This window comes from Geotrypetes seraphini, chromosome 12 (genome assembly GCF_902459505.1).
Source record: "Geotrypetes seraphini chromosome 12, aGeoSer1.1, whole genome shotgun sequence".
Taxonomy (NCBI): Eukaryota; Metazoa; Chordata; class Amphibia; order Gymnophiona; family Dermophiidae; genus Geotrypetes; species Geotrypetes seraphini.
Genome location: NC_047095.1, coordinates 112,086,554 through 112,107,986, shown reverse-complemented (window position 1 = coordinate 112,107,986; position 21,433 = coordinate 112,086,554). Strand labels below are relative to the sequence as shown.

Below are 21,433 nucleotides of genomic sequence, written 5' to 3'. Positions count from 1 at the left end.
AAGGATACAGATAGAGGTAGAGATAGAGAAGGATCACATTACAGGTCATGGTCCTGATGGGCCGCCGCGGGTGCGGACTGCTGAGCACGATGGACCTCGAGTCTGACCCAGCGGAGGCAACTTCTTATGTTCTTATGTAAATGAACCATAAAAAATAAATGAGTAGGACAAACAAAAGCCAAAATAAATGATTAAGATAAAATTAAAGTACCAAATGAAAACAAATGGTGAAACCCAGAACAGAAGGGAAGTAAATTACGAAAGGTAAAATGAGAGAGCTGGACAGGAAACCGAACATAAGAGGTGGCTGAAGCAACGTGTGCCGGTTTGAATGCGGGTGGTGCACTATAGAAAAAGTAAACACGTAACGCCCGAGGTAAATACCTTATTAGTTGAGTACCATCCAAACATGCGCTGGAAAGAGAAAAAGGAGCAAATAAGAATACAGACGGGAAAAAGGAAAAGGAATCTGAGAGGACCTACTGACCTGTAGAGCCAAAGCTATGCGGTCTGTACTGAACACTGCAAAAGTGAAAAGGGGGCAAAGCAGGGCAGAGATTTAGAGCTGAGATAGACAGGTCACATGACAAGCGGCTGAAAAAAATGGCGTGAAAATTTGAAAGTGAAAATAAGGGGGGGGGGATTGAATCAAAGGAATTATCCACCTTTTACCTCTACTAATTATTACTAATATTATTGTGCTCAGTCGCCTCCACCAGGTCAATTTTCTAGAGTAGATATTAAGACCAAGATTCCAAGGAACCATCATGGCAAAATAGCGTTCCTATCCCCATTCATTATCTAAATTTGCTAATGGCTGTTGTGTGTGTATATATATATATATATATATATATATATAAGTCAGCGTCATAACAATAAAGATAAGTGGTCTGGTTACTTGGAATTATTAAATATATTTAATGCACTTATTTAAGAAACTTTCAAGTTGCTAAATTTGGCCAGCACAGTAGTTAAGGAGGAAGGGAGAGGACCAATGATTATAGTATGGTTTCATTCAGCTGAATAGCTGTTCGGCTGGTTTGTAAGCATCAGAAACCTGTCTGAGGTCTTTTCTCCTTTGTTAGATACAAGAAGAAAAGAGAGAATCTGTCAGAATCAATACTGTATGATATGATGGAAAAATAGAACTGGTTGGGACAATGGACTGAGAAGAAGTGTTCTTTTGTAAAAATTAAAAAATTATTTTCTTTTTTCTTTTGCTATTTTGCAGTGTGGAATTTATATTTGGAATATATATAAATACAATTGTGAGTCTACGTTAAAAAATGTATATAATAAACAGCCTAAGTCTTGTATTTATCTGGGGCCGCTAGGCAAGTGAATTGTGCGTGATTGTTATTTCAGTTGTCCGTGATCTTTTCAGTGTAGCTGGTCTTCCTTTGCTTTTTTGTCTCAACACCCTGGTCCTCCGAGTGTCCGGACTTTTATTGCCGCAGGAAAAAAATCTTCCATTCACAATGTGACCAAAACCCATATGTGAAAAAGTAAGAATCAAAATCTAAAATGAAAAAAAAATATGTGAATACAAATGCTCAAATAAATCCATAATTATATCTATGATGATCAGTGAAAACGAGCACCCCTCCAGGGTTTCAAGACAAAGTTGGACAAGTTCATGCTAACTTGGTGAGACTGGACTCATTTGGAGCACTGGTCTTGACCTAGGGGCCGCCGTGTGAGCGGATGGCTGGGCAGGATGGACCACTGGTCTTGACCTAACAGCGGCAATTCTTATGTTCGTGTCAGGCAACTCAACAGTTGCTCAAAATATTTATTTATTTAGAGTTCTATCCTGTTCTCCCAGAAACTCAGAACGGGTGACAAGTAGGCATTCACAATCGTTTGAAAACAGACTAGTCATGACAACAAATAGGTTACAGTAGACAATAACAGAGCTTACTCTAGAGACCAGACTGGTCATAGTGAAGAGTACTAGGAGAAGTATATTGAGGAGACAGTATATGATCACTCCTGCTCTCATTGGATTTTGGAAACAAGACGGCCAGCATTCAGTGACAACATTTTACAGCAGGAGTAATAATTTATATATTGTTAACATGAAGCAAACATTGGCATTACAGGAATATGTTTTAATAATAACTTTATTCTTCTATATCGCCAACAATCACATGACTTCTAGGCGGTTTGAATGTCTTATTTAAGTTTATTTTCCCACAAATTGTGATTAATTAATGAATCAAAGGAGTGACAGAACCAGAACATGGCAGTAAAGGAGCAGGGATGAGGACAGGAACCACTGTGTATAAAAATATAAGACAGAAGAGATTATGCATGGAACAGGGGAGATCAATCAAAAAAACACCAGGAACCATCCCTAACTAAGCCCTGTTTTCCTTGGCTATGTTTAAACCTAGGTTTAGGCACTTCCTTAAGAGCAGTGCTGTGGGTAAAGTCAGGACAGAAATCTCCTCCGGCGCTATGAGTGTTTGCTGAGCAGTGATCAGCCATAACTAGCTCTACAGGAGCTTTCTTACTAATTCCAGCTGGCACTGGTGTCAGGCTTCTGACACTATTTAGATTGTTAAGCCACCTAGAAGGCTTCGCCCTTAGATTGGGATAGAAAGTTTGAAATAAACTTGGAAATATTTTAGATCAAGTTTAAGTTTCAAGTTTATTAGGTTTTCACATACCGCCTATCAAGGTTTATCTAAGCGGTTTTTACAATCAGGTACTGAAGCATTTTCCCTATCCGTCCCGGCGGGTTCACAATCTATCTAATGTACCTGGGGCTATGGAGGACTGAGAGACTTGCCCAGGGTCACAAGGAACAGCGCCGGGTTTGAACCCACAACCCCAAGGTGCTGAGGCCGTGGCTCCAACCAATGCACCACACTCCTCCAGATTTAGTCCTTATTGAAATGCAGGGTCTGCTGGGAAACAGTGATCATAGTGTGACCAAATTTGAGCTCAAACAAAACAAAACTGCAGATCTGTACAAGACGTAGGCAAAATTTATTAATGACAAAAAATAAAATTTATTAATGACAAAAAATTTTTATATGCAAACCCTTTTACCAATCAAGGGACCCGACACGGTCCGTGTTTCGGACACACCTTCGTCAGGGGTCCATGGTAAAAGTAGAGGGAGAAAACAAAAAAATCACAAAAATACTGTATAGTGGTAGCAAAACATAAGCGACGTCACAACAGCCCTTCTCAAGACACAGCTCAGACTGAAGAAAACAGTTTTCTTCAGTCTGAGCTGTGTCTTGAGAAGGGCTGTTGCAGATTGTTTCTGTGGTGGCTTTTTACAGTGACGGATTGTGATGTCGCTTATGTTTTGCTACCACTATACAGTATTTTTGTGATTTTTTTGTTTTCTCCCTCTACTTTTACCATGGACCCCTGACGAAGGTGTGTCCGAAACACGGACCGTGTCGGGTCCCTTGATTGGTAAAAGGGTTTGCATATAAAAATTTTTTGTCATTAATAAATTTTATTTTTTGTCATTAATAAATTTTGCCTACGTCTTGTACAGATCTGCAGTTTTGTTTTGTTTGCTCTCAGTTGTTTTTGACTGCAGTTTAGGTTGGACCTTCTTTTGTTCTTTTGCTTAGGACCAAATTTGAGCTGACATCTGGACTGACGTCACTAACGAAATCTACGATAACATGAGGAAATTGTTAAAAAGAAGTTAAAAGACCAGCAGAAAAGGTTCGGACTTTAAATCGAGCATAGACAATATTTAAAAATGCCATCATGAAAGTCCAGGCCAGATGTATTCCACGTATTAACAAAGGTGGAAAGAAAAGCAAACGACAACTGGCATGATTAAAAGGTGATGTGAAACAGGCTATTGGAGCCAAATGAGCATCCTTTCACAATGGAAAATGGTTCCACATGAAGAAAATAAGAAGCAAAATATGTACTGGCAAGTTAAAACTTGATAAAGAGGCAAGGACTCACAGCTGCAACTTTTTCAGATACACCAAAAGCAGAAAACCAGGGGACACTGGATCACCAAGGAGCAAAAGGGGCACTCAGGGAGGATAAGGCCATAGCGATTAGACTGAATTAAATGCTTTGCTTTGGTTTTCAAGGGTGACAAGGTGGAGGAACTTAAAGAAATTTCAGTGACCCTGGAAGACATACTGAGCCAAGCTGACAAGCTAAAGAGTGATAAATCACCTGGACTGGATGGTATATATCTCAGGGTACTGAAAGAACTCCAACATGAAATTGCTGATCTGTAACCTGACGCTAAAATTGTCTGTAGTACCTTAAGATTGGAGGGTGGCCGATGTTACACCCGTTTTTAAAAAAGGGTCCAGGGAAAATACGGGATATTACAGACCAGTAAGCCTGACTTCAGTTCCTGGCAAAATAATGGAAACTATTATTAAAAAATAAAATAAAATTACAGAACACGCAGTAGGCAAACATGGTTTAATGGGACAGTCAGCATGGGTTCAGCCAAGGAAGTTCTTGCCTCACCAATTTGCTTCATTTCATTAAAAGGTGTGATTGAGCAGGTTGCTGTAGTGTATTTAGATTTTCAAAAAGCTTTTGACAAAGCTCCTCATGAGAGAGGGTTGAGAAAATTAGAGACATGGAATAGGAGACAATGTAGGTTTGTTTGGTTTTAATAATAGTTGTCATGATTACATCAAAAAGATATGTAAACAGGCCCTGATTCCATAAATGGTGCCTAGGCCTCATTAAGCATGATTGTCCATCATCTGCCAGGCACCATTTATTTATTTATCGACCGCTTAAATCTAAGCAGTTTCCAGAAGAAAAATACATAATATTGCAAATAGACAGTGTGTATAACAGATTATGACTACTGTATTTTCACGCATATAATGCACATACGTGTATAACACGCATACGCGTATAGCGCGCGGGTCCAAAGCATTTCTGTAAAAAAAATTTTTTATATAGCACGCACACGCGTATACCGCGCATGCTGCTATAACCTCCTCCCACTCCCGCTTACTCTTCTGGCCTGCAAACCAGCATCCTCCCCCACCCCCGCTCGCGTCACCCCCCCTCCCCTGTGATCCTACATCCCCCCCAGCACCGCAAAACATCTCTTACCCAATTGGGCACCGGCACCAGCATCAATGCACAGGACGTGCCAGTGCCAATGCCTGAAGATCCTCCCTCGTTGTTGCTGGGCTGGGCGGTGCGAGGGAGATCCTCCTTCTTCCTTGTGCTGGGCTGGACTGGGCTTTGAGCATTTGTGCATGCTCAAAGCCTTCTGGTCTCGCTCTCTCCGAGATGAACGAGGGAGGATCTTCGGGCACTGGCACTGGCACGTCCTGTGCATTGGTGCTGGTGCCGGTGCCCAATCGGGTAAGAGATGTTTTGCGGTGCTGGGGGGATGTAGCATCGCGGGGGAGGGGGGGTGACGTGAGCGGGGGGGAGGATGCCGGTTCGCAGGGGGCATGCCGGATCAGAATGAAAAAAAAATTGTACAACGCGCTCAAGCGTATAACGTGCAAGGTTATGCACGGTTTGTAAAAATCGTGTATAACGCGCGCATTATATGCGTGAAAATATGGTACTCAAACAAAGCTTTAACCAACATCAGGCCCTTCAATTTCTCTATCTCCCACATAATCAAACTATTAATTCTAAGACTATTCGTTTCTCAGTCCAATAATATTATTAAAATCACTATATCAGACTCATAATTCTCCTCTCTTTAGATGTCTTTAGATAGCTGGTCTGACCCAGCAGCTACAATTCTTATGTGCCTACCAGCGCCTAAATCAAACCATTCCCAAAATCCATCTCAAATTCACCCCTAACCATGACTGCTTGCTGGTAGGTGCCTCAGGATCGATGCCTACCAGCTACTTAATGTTTTTAATTGGGGGGGGGGGGTTAATGGCACTTTAAATTATTGACACTAATTAAGCCAATTAAAATTAAGTTAGACACCGTTTATAGAATCTGGGCCAAAATGCAAGAAATAAAAACAAATAATTTCTTCGTCAATACAAAACATCAAGTCCGCATTACGGAGAAGCCTCTTAATCCAAAACTAATTAGTAAATGTAACAAACATAATATCCAAAAATAAAGAGTAAGTTACAGACCATGAAATTATAAATCCTCTATACCAGTGGTCTCAAACTCAAACCCTTTGCAGGGCCAAATTTTGGATTTTTAGGTACTTGGAGGGCCTCAGAAAAAATAGTTAATGTCTTATTAAAGAAGTGACAGTTTTGCATGAGGTAAAACTCTTTAGAGTTTATAAATCTTTCCCTTTGGCTAAGTCTTAATAATAATATGGTCATTTATAGCTAAAGAGACATATGATCAAGAAACTGTTTTATTTTACTTTTGTGATTATGATAAACAGACCGAGGGCCTCAAAATAGCACCTGGTGAGACCACTGCTCTATACGAACCTCAACTTGAAAAATGGATTAACACGTAAACATTCATAAAACCTCTTTATCCTTAAGAAAATTTTCCAAATATAAAGTATCCAAAAAAATATATCTAACTTCCGTAAATGTAACCAAGCATCTGCAGTGAAATAGTAAAAAAGGAAGTAGTCCCCACAGCCAAAACATTTGGCTTCAGCTGTAGAAAGGCCTTTCTCCTCATCTGAGTGGGTCTTGCAACATCAGGAAACATTTGCACAGCCTGTCCACAAAACAACACTTGTTTCTTAGGAAAATAAACATAGAAACATGACGGCAGATAAAGGCCAAATGGCCCATCTAGTCTGCCCATCTGCAGTAACCATTATCTCTTTCTCTCTCCGAGAGATCCCACGTGCCTATCCCAGGCCCTTCTGAATTCAGAGTTCAGACACAGTCTCTGTCTCCACCACCTCTTCTGGGAGGCTGTTCCATGCATCTACCATCCTTTCTATAAAATAGTATTTCATTAGATTACTCCGGAGCCTCCGGACAAACTGCTTATATTCTATTTGAAAAGATACCCCAAGAATTTTTTTAAAAAACAACAACGCTATTCCCATAATGAAGTCCTATCCCCAATCAGCAAAGACGGTTCAACAAAGGCAGAACTTCAAACTGAAGGCAGAGCATTAAAACACAATATTTGCTTTTCTTTTTCACTATTTGGGGTTCCATAGAGCCTATGGGAAGGAGGTGAAGCAATTACAGATCCAGCAAGGTTGTGGTACCCTTCTGAATCATTTCCTTTATTAGCCATGCCACCTCAAGTTAAGCTGTGCTTGGGGTGGCCTGGCTAATAAAGGCGATGGGGAGCCAATGAAGTGACTTGAGGAGGGAGGGGGAGGGAGGGAGAGGGATTAGCATGTTTTTATTGTAAATTATATGAAGAATTAGAAACCCAAGCAGAGGATATAAGTGCAAAAGTTTTTAGTCACTGGGTAGACTCTAGAGCTTCCAGTATGAGCCAGAGGCCTCCTTCTGCCCGCAAGATTAGCTCTGGCTTCCGACGAACTGTCTTGGTCTCATCTGGCTTCACCAAAAACCGCAACAGAGTCAATGCTAGAACCACCTTCATCTCTGCCATAGCAAAGTTCTGCCCAATGCAGTTCCTGTAAATAATAGACACAAAGAGGTATGGAGGACTATGCGATCCCCAAAACAATACATAAGACTCCAACAAACGTGGCTGAGGTAAAGAAAGAAAGAAAGAAAAACTCAAACAACATTATCTGCTACTTAACCTCATCGTTACTCAAAAAATAATTGTAAATTAGTTTTGCATTACAAAATAGATTTTATTAATTATTACAAGTTTTTAAATACTGTAAATCATAGATTTCAATCAATGGTGGAACTCCGTTTGTCTCCACAGTAAATTTGAACGACATATGGCTGAACGCCATAACTCGATAACAACGTTTGACAAAACTTGGTCGATTTTGGCAAATCTCAGCACTTAGACCCTTGACCAACATACAGATTTTTACTTATAGTTTTCTGGTTGACATATGTGTTTACTCTGTCCTCTATATCATATTATATTAGCATTTTAATGTCTGCTAATACTATAACATACCTACATGTACTGATATTAGCATTGAATGTATAATACCATTCTCTTTCTCAACATACTTTCCTCATTCCTCTTAGTTATTTGTGTATTTCATTTCCTTACGTATTTATGATTTGCATACATTGATGATTGTTATAATGTTTTCTGCTCTTATAATTTCTGCTACTACCACCTCTACTTTGTAATTAGATATACATGATGGGTGTCTTCACCCGGCTTAACCTGTGCTTCATTAGAAGCTCTCTTTTTGTTTTTGTATTGTTATGCTTTCTAAAACCAATAAAATTTTCTTGAACTAAAAAAAAAAAATACTGTAAATCAAAAAACACATAGGAAGGTTAATTGAGTGATAAGGGGCACTGAACGAGCAAAATTCTTGAAAACTTTCACTCAAAATCAGTTAGAAACAAAAAAAAAAGTTGTCTACCAGCAAATACAAACTCTAAGGGCTCCTTTTATGAAGGTGCGCTAGGGCCTTAATGCACGGAGTAGCGCACGCTAAATTGCCATGCGCACTAGCCGCTACCGCCTCCTTTTCAGCAGGTGGTAGATTTTCAGCTAGATACTCCGGTGTGTACGATAAAAACGCTAGCGAACCTTTGCAAAAGGGAGCCCTAAGGGCTCCTTTTCTTAAGCTGCAATAGCGTTTTTAGCGCGCGCTAAAACCTGCGCTACGCGGCTAGAACTAACGCCAATGCTGGCCTTAGCGTCTAGCGCGCGGGGCAATTCTGCGCACGCTAAAACCACTATCGCAGCTTAGTAAAAGGAGCCCTAAGATTAGCTACTACGGTATATAAATAAATATATGCCATGCATCAAAGTGCTATTTCAGTATACGAGTAGGTTAATGCCACTAAAAAGACATGAATTGAGATGATACGTGTTTTAAAGTATTTATACAGGTTTGAAAAAATGAAAAAAGATTTTATGTTTTTCTTTATACACAGATATTTTTTTTTTTTTTTTTAATCTAGCTACTAATTATATTCCCTAAAACAGCATAGTGAAATGGTGGTCAATGTCGGGTTTTCGGGGTTTCCCTAATGAATATGCATTGAAAGCAGTGCATGCACATAGATCTCATGCATATTCATTGGGGAAATACTGGGGACCCGACTGGATTGCGGCCCTCGGGGAGGGACTTTGGGGACCCCTGCATTAGGAAGTTCCAGGCATCACTGCTGCATCTCTTGGACATTCTAGCCATAAAGTCGGTTTCCATAAGTGAATCGAGCTCTGGAAGATACTCCTTATACTTCATCATCTCAAAGAAAGGCTTAGAAGACTGGAGATCCATTCTGGATCTCAAGTTGGTCAATGCCTTTCTGCAGATTCCGCACTTTAGCATGGAGACAGTGCGTTCGGTCATTGCAGCAGTGACTCCAGTGGCATTTCATGCCTCTCCTGGATGTGACAGAGGCTTATTTTCAAGTCCCTATATTCCCGGGTTACCGGAAGTATCTGAGATTTCATGTTTTCCAGCGGCATTTCCAGTTGGATATGATCGAAACCTTCAAAATACTGAAAGGAATCGACAAAATAGAGCAGAAAAAACTATTTACATTGTCCAATTTGACACGGACAAGAGGACATGAAATGAAGCTAAGGGGGGGCAAGTTCAGGACTAATGTCAGGAAGTTCTGCTTCACACAGAGAGTGGTTGACATCTGGAATACTCTCCCAGAGGAGATTATTGCGGAATCGACAGTCCTAGGCTTCAAAAGCAAACTAGATGCATATCTCCTTGAGAGAGGCATATAAAGTATGGTTGGCTATAAAATAAGCCAGGTGTATACCTGGCAGGGCCTCCGCGTGTGCGGATCGCCGGACTTGATGGACCGAAGGTCTGATCCGGAGATGGCGCTTCTTATGTTCTTATGTTCTTATGTCAGAGTTTGCCTTTGATGTTGTACATCTTCTATTTTTTTTTTACTTAGATAAGTTTCCGTTTACATAGCACATATATTTTCAATAACCTTCCTAGCTCACATTGTCGTGGCCCTGAGCATATATTCTACAGTATATTTCTGTATGAATGAATATATTTAAAATTCATAAAATGTTCTATAAGAGAAAATCATTTGCAAGTATTTTTTAATTACAGAGGTTTTAGGATTGCATATGAAATATCAGATTGATGTCTCCTCCCCTCCATTTAATCGCAACAGCGATTTATGTTATGGTTGTCAGGATCACAGATCAGCAACAGAATCCATTTAACCATCACATCGGGTAAGCATAAGGAAGTAATTTTATAATTGAGCACCTGGGAAGGGAACATGCAAAAGGTGCATATCCTCCTCAAAAGCTCCTGTACAACATGGCACCTGCTCTGAGGTCTCTCAGGGGCTCACCTTATTCTAACTATCCCTCCAAACCTCTTATAGCTTTTAAGGGTTCCTCTCCTGTCACTGATCACCCTTTTGTACAGATTGCATCTTCCTAAAGAATCTTATGGGACAAACTGGACGCATGGCGTGCATATTGGTACCTGGGGCCAGCTGAAAAAGGAACAAATGCATGCGAGGACCTCTGCTGGTAGTTCTCAGGATCAAAACGATAGGGATTGTATACCTGGGAAACCAAAGAACATAGAAGAGAGAATGGTTTTGATAAGATGCTGCGATATCTTATCATCAGCCCATAATAAGACCTCGTGACAGTGACAGTTACAATAAGGCAACACACACACACAAAGGATAGCATACATACGAAATAGCAATCTGATGTTCTTTTGGGTCTGACTCCTTTCTTCTCTCTCCTACACTCCTTATGCCATCCAGCATGTCACTTATATACATTATTTCAGTAGCCTAGGGTACCTCCTAGTTACTCACTTCTCATTGGTTTGTCACATATGTCATTTTTATTGGCTGAATGGTCTATACACCTATCATGGAGTTATACTGAAGTGTGACGTCACCTGGTGCCAAAACTGACCTTTCTATATTTCCCTGACAAATGCATTCCCAATACTAAGGCTAATAACTCCAGAGAGCAAGCCCCCACCTTCCTGAGTTACACTGTCCTTCGCTAGCACTTCTTAGGAGGACTTCCTATCATGTACTGTACTGTTCTGAAAAGTCCCAAAACTGTGATGCCACAGACAGGAGATCTGACTGCTGGTTTCTGGAGCAAAGGTGAGTCTCTCTCTTACTGGCAGAGAAGAAAATGACTGCTTAGAAGGTTGAATTCATATGCACAATGTCTCTCTTAGAAATATAACTATTTGGGGTTCTCAGGGGTCTTCGCCTACAATATATGCAGGTCTTATGTTTGCATCTTCTTCCGCCTACATTTTCATGCAGGTCTTACCCGATTCTCCTCTGATTCATCCTCATTTTCAAGTTTATTTAAAATTTCTTATACTGCCTAATCAAACTTCTAACATACATCAACTCTAAAACTAAGGTTAAAACTTAACATTACAAGACATCATTGGGGAAAGTCAGCAGAACCAAAGACCTAAACTGTGGACAAATGAAAATGGCAAGAACTACAATATTCTGTGAAAAGAGAACAAGTAAAGGAAGAACAATGGGAGGGGTAGAACTTTAATGAAAAACTGTGTAATTTAGCCCTTACGAGGGCAGCTACGATTCGAAAGCATCAAAGAATAAAAATGTTTTTAGCTTTGTTTTGAAATGACTTACAGATGATTCTTTGTGTAAATAATTGGGTATTGAATTCCAGAGAGAGAGTGCGGTTACCGCAAAAATATTTGATCTCATTGTGTTTATATGCTTTAAGGATGGAATAGTAAGAAGGTTCTAGGTCATGGAACGAAGGACTATAAGGAATGAGAAGTCTGTCGATGAATTCGGGCTGGTCACTTAGACAGGTTTTAGAAGTTAGCAGAAGGATTTTATAGCTAACTAGTTTTTTAGCCCGTTACATTAAAGGGTGCTAGCAGCCCTTCTCCCTTACTTTTACCTCCCCCCTGTCCAGCAGCACCCTTTCCCTGCTCCCCCCTGTCCAGCAGCAGCCCTTCTCCCTTACTTTTACCTCCCCCCTGTCCAGCAGCACCCTTTCCCTGCTCCCCCCTGTCCAGCAGTAGCCCTTCTCCCTTCCCTTTTACCTCCCCCTTGTCCAGTAGTACCCCTTCTCCCTTACTTGCTCCCCCTGTCCAGCATCCGCTAGCCAGGGCAGCCTCAGGGCTTTTGCTAGGACAGCCCGCCTCACATTATCGAAGTGGAACGGCCTAGCAAATGGCCCACGGCTGCTCTCATGCTCGGAGCAACGTCAGGAGGGCATTTGCGCATGTGTAGCTATGAAATGATGATATCACACGCATGCATGTGACATCACCACGTTGCATCCATGCTGGGTTTTGAAAAGCCTTCCGGACAGCTAGGCATGATTCTCTAAAGGACTTAAGTGCCTATAACGTAGGCCTTTAAAACCCCGGTCCACATTACAGGTGCCTAAGTTTTAAGTTAGGCACGAATCTGACATAAGCGCCTAAGTTTGATTGACAAGAGATAGACACCTATGGGGCTCATAATCAGAAAAAAAATGTCTAAAAAGAGGCCTAAATGGGTACTTGAAATATCAAAAAGCCTGATCGTCCAAGTACCCATAATCAAATCTGGTTTTATACGTATCTAAAACCAGCTTAGGCCTTTCCCCTGCCTCTAAACGCATAGAGCGAAAAGAGGCGTTTTTAGAGGAGGGGAAAGGATGGGAGGTGGGCGGGAGGTGGGCCGACCTAGACATAGGCGTACAGCAGGTATAACCAAACGTTTAGGCAGGTTGTCTAGTCAGCACTTATACGTTTTGACTTAGACCAAGTCATAACAGGTATAAGTGCCAAAAAAGGGGCTGCTGAGATGATCACTGCAGCTCAGCGGCCCCAGCAACCTGCCTGCTGAAACTATCGCAGCAGGAGAGATGGCTCATCTATCCTGCTGCGATGATGATTGCCCACCCCCCCCTCCGAACCGCGGCACTTTGAGGTGAGCATCACAGCAGGGCATCTCCCCTGCTGGCAATCCTCACCCCCAAGTGCCGCGGTTCAGAGGGGGGTGGGCGATCACCATCATGGTAGGAGAGATGAGCCATCTCTCCTGCAGCGATCATCCCTCCCCTGCAACTCAATCCGGGCAGGAGAGAGCCCAAGCCCTCCTGCCCGGCGACACCCCAAACCCCCGACTACGATCGGGGCAAGAGGGAGCCCAAGCCCTCTTGCCCCGGTGATCCCAAACCCCCCTTCTCCCCCTGCCAATTACAATGTGGCCAGGAGGGAGCCCAAGCCCTCCTTGCCACGTGACCTCCCCCTACAAGATTGGGCAGGAGGGAGCCCAACCCCTCCTGCCCAGGCAAACCCCCTACCTCTACTCCCAGGCCCTCCTGCCCTTGACGCACCCCCCTCCCATAATCGCCCCCCTGAACCCCCGATCGCCCCCCCGGTTGACCCACGTGACCCCCAGCCGACCCCCTCGATCCCCCATCCCCAATCCACCCCCGTACCTTAAAATCATTGGCCGGATGGACAGGTGCCATGTCTGTCCATCCGACAGGCTAGCTATCCCTTGAATGGCTGGCCTGAGGCACCTGGGCCAACCGGAATAGGCCCAGTAGCCTTAGGCCCCTCCTGGTACCCAGATGTCCCTCCTGGAACCCAGATGCCATTATAGAATTAGTATTTAGCATCCAGGATCTTAATCATAGCATCAAATCCTACAATTGTCCCTTTAATGCAGAGAAGATGCATTTATTGTATTGCAGATAATGTGAATTCCCATTAATGCCATCTGTCAAAGTGGCATCGACTGCTCCATGTCGACAGTATATTAACTGTTAAAGCAGAAGATAAGTTAGCATATGCTATTCAGTTAACATGAGAATTAGCATATGCTGTCAAATTGTTCTATTGCACAAACAGTTAATAGTGTATTAATTCCCATATCAAATGCTTAATACACTTTAAAGGGATGTAAAGAAAATATATATATATATTTCATACATTCATATTCTGCTGATTCAAAATTCTTGTTCCATAATGGGATACGGAGGTGAAAATTTAAAATATACCAAAATTTAAAGCACATTAAAGTTAAATCAGAAAAGATGAACACAGAGCAGATTGAAACAGTTAGGATACTTTAAAAAAAATCTAAAATACTTAGCAATATGGGAGGTCATAGCAGAGAAATGGAATTATATGAATTACTCGTACAATACCTCAGGCTCTGGCCATATAGTGGGATTGTGGTGGGTTCCATAGATGCTGATCAAACATGTGATCCCTGCAAAGTATAGCAAAAGCCACAGAAAAATCTGAGACCTTAGGTAAAATGGATTTATACTGTAGAAACATAGAAACATGATGGCAGATAAAGGCCAAATGGCCCATCCGCAGTAACCATTATCTCTTCCTCTCCCTCTCCCTATTGGCTAAGGCTCTTAACATTTGCATCTCCTCTTCCATTGTTTTGACCAATCAGGGACTTCCTTAGGCTCCTCCCTAAAGATGTCCCTGGTTGGCTCAGACGCCTCGGGCCCCTCCCAAGGGAGGAGCCCAAGGTGCCTGAGCCAATCAGGGTCTTAGGCCCCTCCCCATGCATCACATGATGCACGGGAAGGGGCCTAAGGTCCACATCACTGACGGCAGCCGGCGGAGGAGCAGGAGGGACTGAGCACCCCTCCTGCTCCCAACTTAAAGGCGGGGGGGCTCGATGGCAGGAGGGAGTGGGTATCCCTCCTGCCATATAAGTGCGAGAGGGGGGGAAGCATCAGGGGGAACATATGATGTCATGGCAATTATCGGGGGGGGTGCACAATTGTCGGAGGGTCGTTGGAGAGGGCCGGCGGTGGGGGATTTTTTTTTTTCCATGGGACAGATATTTTGCATGTGTAATACAGCAATCGGGTGTTTAGGATCAATCGCTTGGCTATTTTGCATGGGGTTTTACTAATTTGCAAGGCCGGATCAGAAAATGGGCATTCAAGGGGGAAATCGGGTCAGTTAGCAGTGATCTTCGCTATACCTGTGAAAACAGGTTTAGCGACAATCACTGACTTTAGTGAATCGGGGCCTATGTCTTTCCAAAGACATAAAATGACTTGAAGCCATATGAGTCTGTACCAGCACAAGCATGAGAAAAGAACCGAAACACTTGATTATATACCCCAGAGAAGAAGAGGACAGGGAGATATGACACAGATGTTTAAATACTGAATGTTATCAATAAATAAACCCCAAAAAGACTCAGACATTGTGAAAAGTCAATAAATAAACCAACATCTTAAAAAAAAAAATAAATGGAAGAGGCAACAGAACATAAATGCCTGTCAACTTTCTGGATAGTCTGGATAAGTAATCCTAGTATTTATCTACCTCCCAAGAGGCTCAATTTTTAGGATTAATAGTAGAGATCTCAAATGTTTTTGTTTGATTTTTTTTTAAATCCCTCTCACATAACTTTCATTAAAAAAAGTGCCATGAACCTCAGCAGGTACCTTACAACTGAGTTTACTTAGCCAAGTTGATCATAAGTCCAATATACTTAAAACTTTATCTAATGTAATATAATAAAACGGTAAGCCATGCATGCGCACTTCCTATGCGTGCGCTGCTTTTCCTTGAGCTGTAGCGACCCATAGGAAGTGTTCTGTTTTTCGGTCTGGCCTGCTCTCTGCCGTATTGCATTTTTCAGTTGAAAGACGCAGCGGTGGCTCCTCTCATGATCCCCGCCTGCGTCGGATTTCCGACGCAGATGGGGATCATGAGAGGAGCCACCGCCGCGTCTTTCAACTTAAAAAAAAAAATACAGCAAGGCGAGCAGGCCAAACCATACCGAAGCTCAAGACCACAGGAAGGGAAGGGAAAGGGGGGCCGACAAAGAAGAGGACTCCAGCCGCGAGGAGCCGAATGGAGCAGCCAGATCGCAGCAGGCCAGAACGCGGGGGAAGGGCCAAACGGAGTAGGCAAGATCGCGGTAAGAGAAGGGAAGGGGTGGGGCAAATGCTGCAACTGCTGCACAGGGACTTGGAGAGGAAGACAAATACCGCTGCTGCTGCTGCACAGGGAAGTCGGGGGGGGGGGAGGGAAATGCTGTTGCAGGGAAGTGGGGTGTAAATACTACTGCACAGGGAAATGGAGGGAAAGAATGACAGACAGACAGCAGGAGGGAGGGAGACAGACAGAAAGGAAGAAAGACACAGGGGCAGGGAGAGGGACAGAAAGACAGACAGAAAAAGGGAGTCATGGAGAGAGAGAGAGACATCGGGAGAGAGAGAGAGAGAAAGAAAGAAAGACAGACAGACATATTTTCTAATACCCGTTAATGTAACGGGCTTAAAGACTAGTTCTTAAATATTCTCTATATTATTCATTATCTCATCTTATTTCAAAAACAAGTACTCATCTTAAAATTACTGATGGGGACTTCCAACATGATATCACATTTCACCAATAGGCTGTTTCAAGGCATGTCCCCTTCACATTGCTAGCCTGCCATCTCATACTGAGAGAGAAACTGAGCTTTACCAGCGTTTTAGCTGGAGAAAGATCCCTATTTGGATTTCCCATTCCTGATTGCGGCTAAGAAATTAAATATAATGAATTGTCAGAGATTGCGAAGAAGTGGAGCCCGTTTCAGTTCTAAGCTCCTGATAACGCCTGAGGGCAAAACACAGAACTGTGTCAGGCTAAATTGTTTCCAATGATCAGGCTTGACCGATTGAACGAGTGTGGAGGAAACACAGTGAACAGCGGCGTGAAGAGAAAAGCAATTGAGAATTGGCACAGTGAAGAAGATTGTGCATGGATAAGATGACCATACGTCCTGTTTTCAACGGGACAGTCCCATTTTCGGACCGACTGTCCTGTTGTCCCGACCCACCGCATCGGGACACCGAAATGTCCCATTTTTAGGGACAGCATCCCGAAGCTGTGCGTGGGGACACCGGGACGATTAATTGCTTTCCCTCCCTGCTGCGCCGATTCAAAGCCCGGACCACCGCCGCTGCTTCTTGCCTTCTTCTCGACATCAATTTTGATGTTGGAGAGGAAGTTCCGGGCCAGCCAATCGCTGCTTGAATGGAAGAAATTGGGGTGGGATTGGGGGCGGGGCTAGGGCGGGATTGGGGCGGGACTGACAATTAATAGACGTCCCCTTTTGATGAAAAAAATAAATGGTCACGTTATGCATGGAGCACAGCACTTTATTGAAAGGATGAACATTTCATGAATTTTAAATATAATGGGTAGACTGGGAGGGCTTCATTTTGGGAAGGATGATTGTATGTGTGTATTATATGAAATGATCACCACAAAGAAGGAGTCGGTGCACTAAACCTCCCTTAAATACCTTCTATTTCTTTTCCTTACGGCCCTCAGAGATGCCACCAAGTGTTCAATACACTTTCATGACACTTGGCTTTATGCACCCAATCGTCACCGGGTCGCTTAGAATATATAATCTTAGAATATGGTAAGTTAGAATCTGCAACTTGATTAGGTTTAATAAATAAATAGTACTTAGCTTAGGTGGTGAGTAACGAGGGATGAGTTCGCCAACATGTTTCACCCTTAAAGGGGGTTTCCTCGGGGCTACAATCCCACGTCGTGACGATTTTTCACCTGGGTGGTCACGTCATGAAAAATCAGTCAAATCGAGGGATTGTAGCCCTGAGGAAACCCCCTTTAAGAGTGAAACATGTTGGCGAACTCATCCCTCGTTACTCACCACCTAAGCTAAGTACTATTTATTTATTAAACCTAATCAAGTTGCAGATTCTAACTTACCATATTCTAAGATTATATATTCTAAGCGACCCGGTGACGATTGGGTGCATAAAGCCAAGTGTCATGAAAGTGTATTGAACACTTGGTGGCATCTCTGAGGGCAGTAAGGAAAAGAAATAGAAGGTATTTAAGGGAGGTTTAGTGCACCGACCCCTTCTTTGTGGTTCTAGCCAATCCTTCTATTATAACGATTCAAGTCAATTTAGAAATTCATTATATGAAATGATGGCATTGAAAAAAATGTTTTAAGGTTTTCATGGTGCAATATAGAATTATAAGAAATGATAAAATATTTATAAAACCATTAGGAGGTTTAAAGTACAGTATAGCTCTCACTCTGAGAACTAGTATCCTGTAGCTTGAATCACGTATATTGCAGGTAAGGAATTTGTGCTTTTGTTGTAGGTGTAATTGTCACCTATAGAAGAAGCCTGTTACCTTTAGGGATGACCTTTCCATCAGGCAGTTTGAGGTCCTCAGTGCAGCAGCGAGTTATAGTAGTAACTGGAGGGTGTAGCCGTAGGCTTTCCTTAATGCACATGGTAGTGAAGGGCAACTGGGAAAGATCATCCCTGTGGGAACAAGAAAAGTTACTGTGAGGTGCTGAATTATAGACGTGCATTATGGGTATCATAAGATATTCCAAGATAGATGTATGTGGCTAGCATTACAAGTAGGGTTACCATATGGTCCGGGTTTGACTTCCATTGCTTTCAAGGGCAGTAAAACCCAGATGTCTCAAGCTGTCTTCCTTTTTCTAGATAAAAAAAAAAAACCTCAAAAGGCTTCAACACTCAGAAAATAATTAATTTAAGGTCAATCTCTATAAGTAATCAGTTGAATAGATACCTTAAATAATGTAGTCATAGACCTCAGCGGTGCTACCGTGTGTATAGAAATCTCCACACACAGGTCAACAACACCAACCTCTTCATCGGTCTAATATTCTTTTTTAAAATATTTGAAACTATTTAATTCTTCTTTTAAAGTGCTTAATAGTGCATTTAAAGTTTTAATAAATACTCATCTTTATAAACACGGCTAAGGGTACATATTCTCAGTTTCTTTTTGCTATTCCCAAAATTCTCTCAAGTTTCAAGTTTATTAGGATTTTATATACCGCCTATCAAGGTTATCTAAGCGGTTTTACAATCAGGTACTCAAGCATTTTCCCTATCTGTCTCAGTGGGCTCACAATCTTTCTAACTTATGGAGGATTAAGTGGCTTGCACTGCAGGGAAGGGCAGGAGATCAGGAGTGAGAACAGCAGATTGGGGCTGAGAGCAGGAGATTGGGGCAGGCAGCAGATCGGGAGTGAGAGCAGCAGATCGGGGCTGAAAGCAGGAGATTGGGAGTGAGAACAGGAGATCGGGCAGGCAGCAGATCGTTGAGAGCAGGAGATCATGGGTGAGAGCAGCAGATCGGGGCTGAGAGCAGCAGATCAGGGCTTAGAGCAGCAGATTAGGGCTGAGAGCAGCAGATCGGGGTTGAGAACAACAGATCGGGGTTGAGATCAGGGCAGCCAGCAGATCGGGGCTGAGAGCATCAGATCGGGGTTGAGAGCAGCAGATCGGGGCTGAAAGCAGGAGATTGGAGTGAGAGCAGGAGATCAGGCAGGCAGCAGATCGGAGTTGAGAGCAGGAGATCGGGGCTGAGAGCAGGAGATCGGGGCTGAGAGCAGGAGATCATGGGTGAGAGCAGCAGATCGGGGCTGAGAACAGCAGATCGGGGCTAAGAGCAGCAGATCGGGGCTGAGAGCAGCAGATTAGGGCTGAGAGCATCAGATCGGGGCTGAGAGCATCAGATCGGGGTTGAGAGCATCAGATCAGGGTTGAGAGCAGCAGATCGGGGCTGAGAGCAGGAGATCGGGGCTGAGAGCAGGAGATCGTGGGTGAGAGCAGGAGATCAGGGCTGAGAGCATCAGATCAGAGTTGAGAGCATCAGATCGGGGCTGAGAGCAGCAGATTAGGGCTGAGAGCATCAGATCGGGGTTGAGAGCATCAGATCGGGGTTGAGAGCAGGAGATCGGGGCTGAGAGCAGGAGATCGTGGGTGAGAGCAGGAGATCAGGGCTGAGAGCATCAGATCAGAGTTGAGAGCATCAGATCGGGGCTGAAAGCAGGAGAATGGGGATGAGAGCAGGAAATCGTGGGTGAGAGCAGGAGATTAGGGCAGGCAGCAGATCGGGAGTGAGAGCAGCAGATCGGGGCTGAAAGCAGGAGATTGGAGTGAGAGCAGGAGATCAGGCAGGCAGCAGATCGGAGTTGAGAGCAGGAGATCGGGGCTGAGAGCAGGAGATCATGGGTGAGAGCAGGAGATCATGGGTGAGAGCAGCAGATCGGGGCTGAGAACAGCAGATCGGGGCTAAGAGCAGCAGATCGGGGCTGAGAGCAGCAGATCAGGGCTGAGAGCAGCAGATCAGGGCTTAGAGCAGCAGATTAGGGCTGAGAGCAGCAGATTGGTTTGAGAGCATCAGATCGGGGTTGAGAGCATCAGATCGGGGTTGAGAGCAGCAGATCAGAGCTGAGAGCAGCAGATCAGGGCTGAGAGCAGCAGATTTGGGTTGAGAGCAGGAGATCGGGGCTGAGAGCATCAGATCGGGGCTGAAAGCAGGAGATTGGGAATGAGAGCAGGAGATTATGGCAGGCAGCAGATCGGGGGTGAAGGCAGGAGATCAGGGCTGAAGGCAGGGCAGTCGGTAAGGACCTGAAAAACTGGTTTTCAGCAGTCGCTTATTTTGGATCGGTCAGCCCAGTCGGTGTCCTTTTTTTTTTTAGTGAATCTCGTCCCTGCCTACTTTGCATGCTGTTTCCCCTCATTTGCATGCACGGATCGGAATTGGATCGGTCCACAGGTTAGTGAATCGGGTCAGAGGGAAATCAGGATCGGTACACAGTCGGTTTCCGTAGTGAATCTAGTCCTTTGTTTTCAGAGCCAATTTTTTTTAGGTACAATATATAGAATTCAATCCTAAATGCATCCGTAAACAAGAATGCCTTTAACTGTTCCCTGAACTGTAAATATGAGGACCCAAGAGGCAGCGAATTAGGTAAATGGTGAACAATTCAACAAGAAAATACCATTAACAAATTCAGTTGTGGCAATTGCTGAGACTGAAGTGATGGAATAAGGTGTCAAAAGCCAGATAACTTTGTTGGTATTCCTGAATGATCATTTTGTAGACTAATGTTAGAATCTTAAACGTTGTTCTGCATGAAATTTGAAATCAGTGTTCTTCTTTCAGTAATGGTGTGATGCGATCTCATTTCTGGGTGTCATTGAAACCTTCTGCCAAATGTGCGGCGGCGGCCAAAAAAGCAAACAGGATGCTGGGAATTATTAAAAAAAGGGATGGTTAACAAGACTAAGAATGTCATAATGCCCCTGTATCGCTCCATGGTGCGACCTCATTTGGAGTATTGCGTTCAATTCTGGTCTCCTTATCTCAAGAAAGATATAGTGGCGCTAAAAAGGTTCAATGAAGAGCGACCGAGATGGTAAAGGGGATGGAACTCCTCTCCTATGAGGAAAGACTAAAACGGTTAGGGCTCTTCAGCTTGGAAAAGAGACGGCTGAGGAGAGAGATGATCGAAGTTTACGACGTCCTGAGTGGAGTAGAACAGGTACAAGTGGATCGATTTTTCACTCCGTCAAAAATTACAAAGACTAGGGGGACACTCGATGA

The 21,433-nt window shown here is 43.3% G+C and overlaps 1 protein-coding gene across 6 annotated transcripts in view; it reads right to left on the bottom strand.

The window, feature by feature from the left end:
• The window catches only part of LOC117346462 (cytochrome P450 4F22-like), a 177,421-nt gene that overhangs the window by 100,723 nt on the left and 55,265 nt on the right, over positions 1-21,433 (bottom strand). For 5 of the 6 annotated variants that reach the window (XM_033916038.1, XM_033916044.1, XM_033916040.1 and 2 more), the window contains 4 exons: positions 18,188-18,321; positions 14,182-14,246; positions 10,490-10,572; positions 6,795-7,534 (listed from right to left, as the gene is read on the bottom strand). In XM_033916038.1, coding sequence (XP_033771929.1) covers positions 7,357-7,534; positions 10,490-10,572; positions 14,182-14,246; positions 18,188-18,321 — 460 coding nt within the window. In that variant the 3' untranslated portion in view covers positions 6,795-7,356. Of the gene's footprint in view, positions 1-6,794; positions 7,535-10,489; positions 10,573-14,181; positions 14,247-18,187; positions 18,322-21,433 lie in introns of those variants that run through there. The other variant, XM_033916042.1, reaches the window with a different exon arrangement.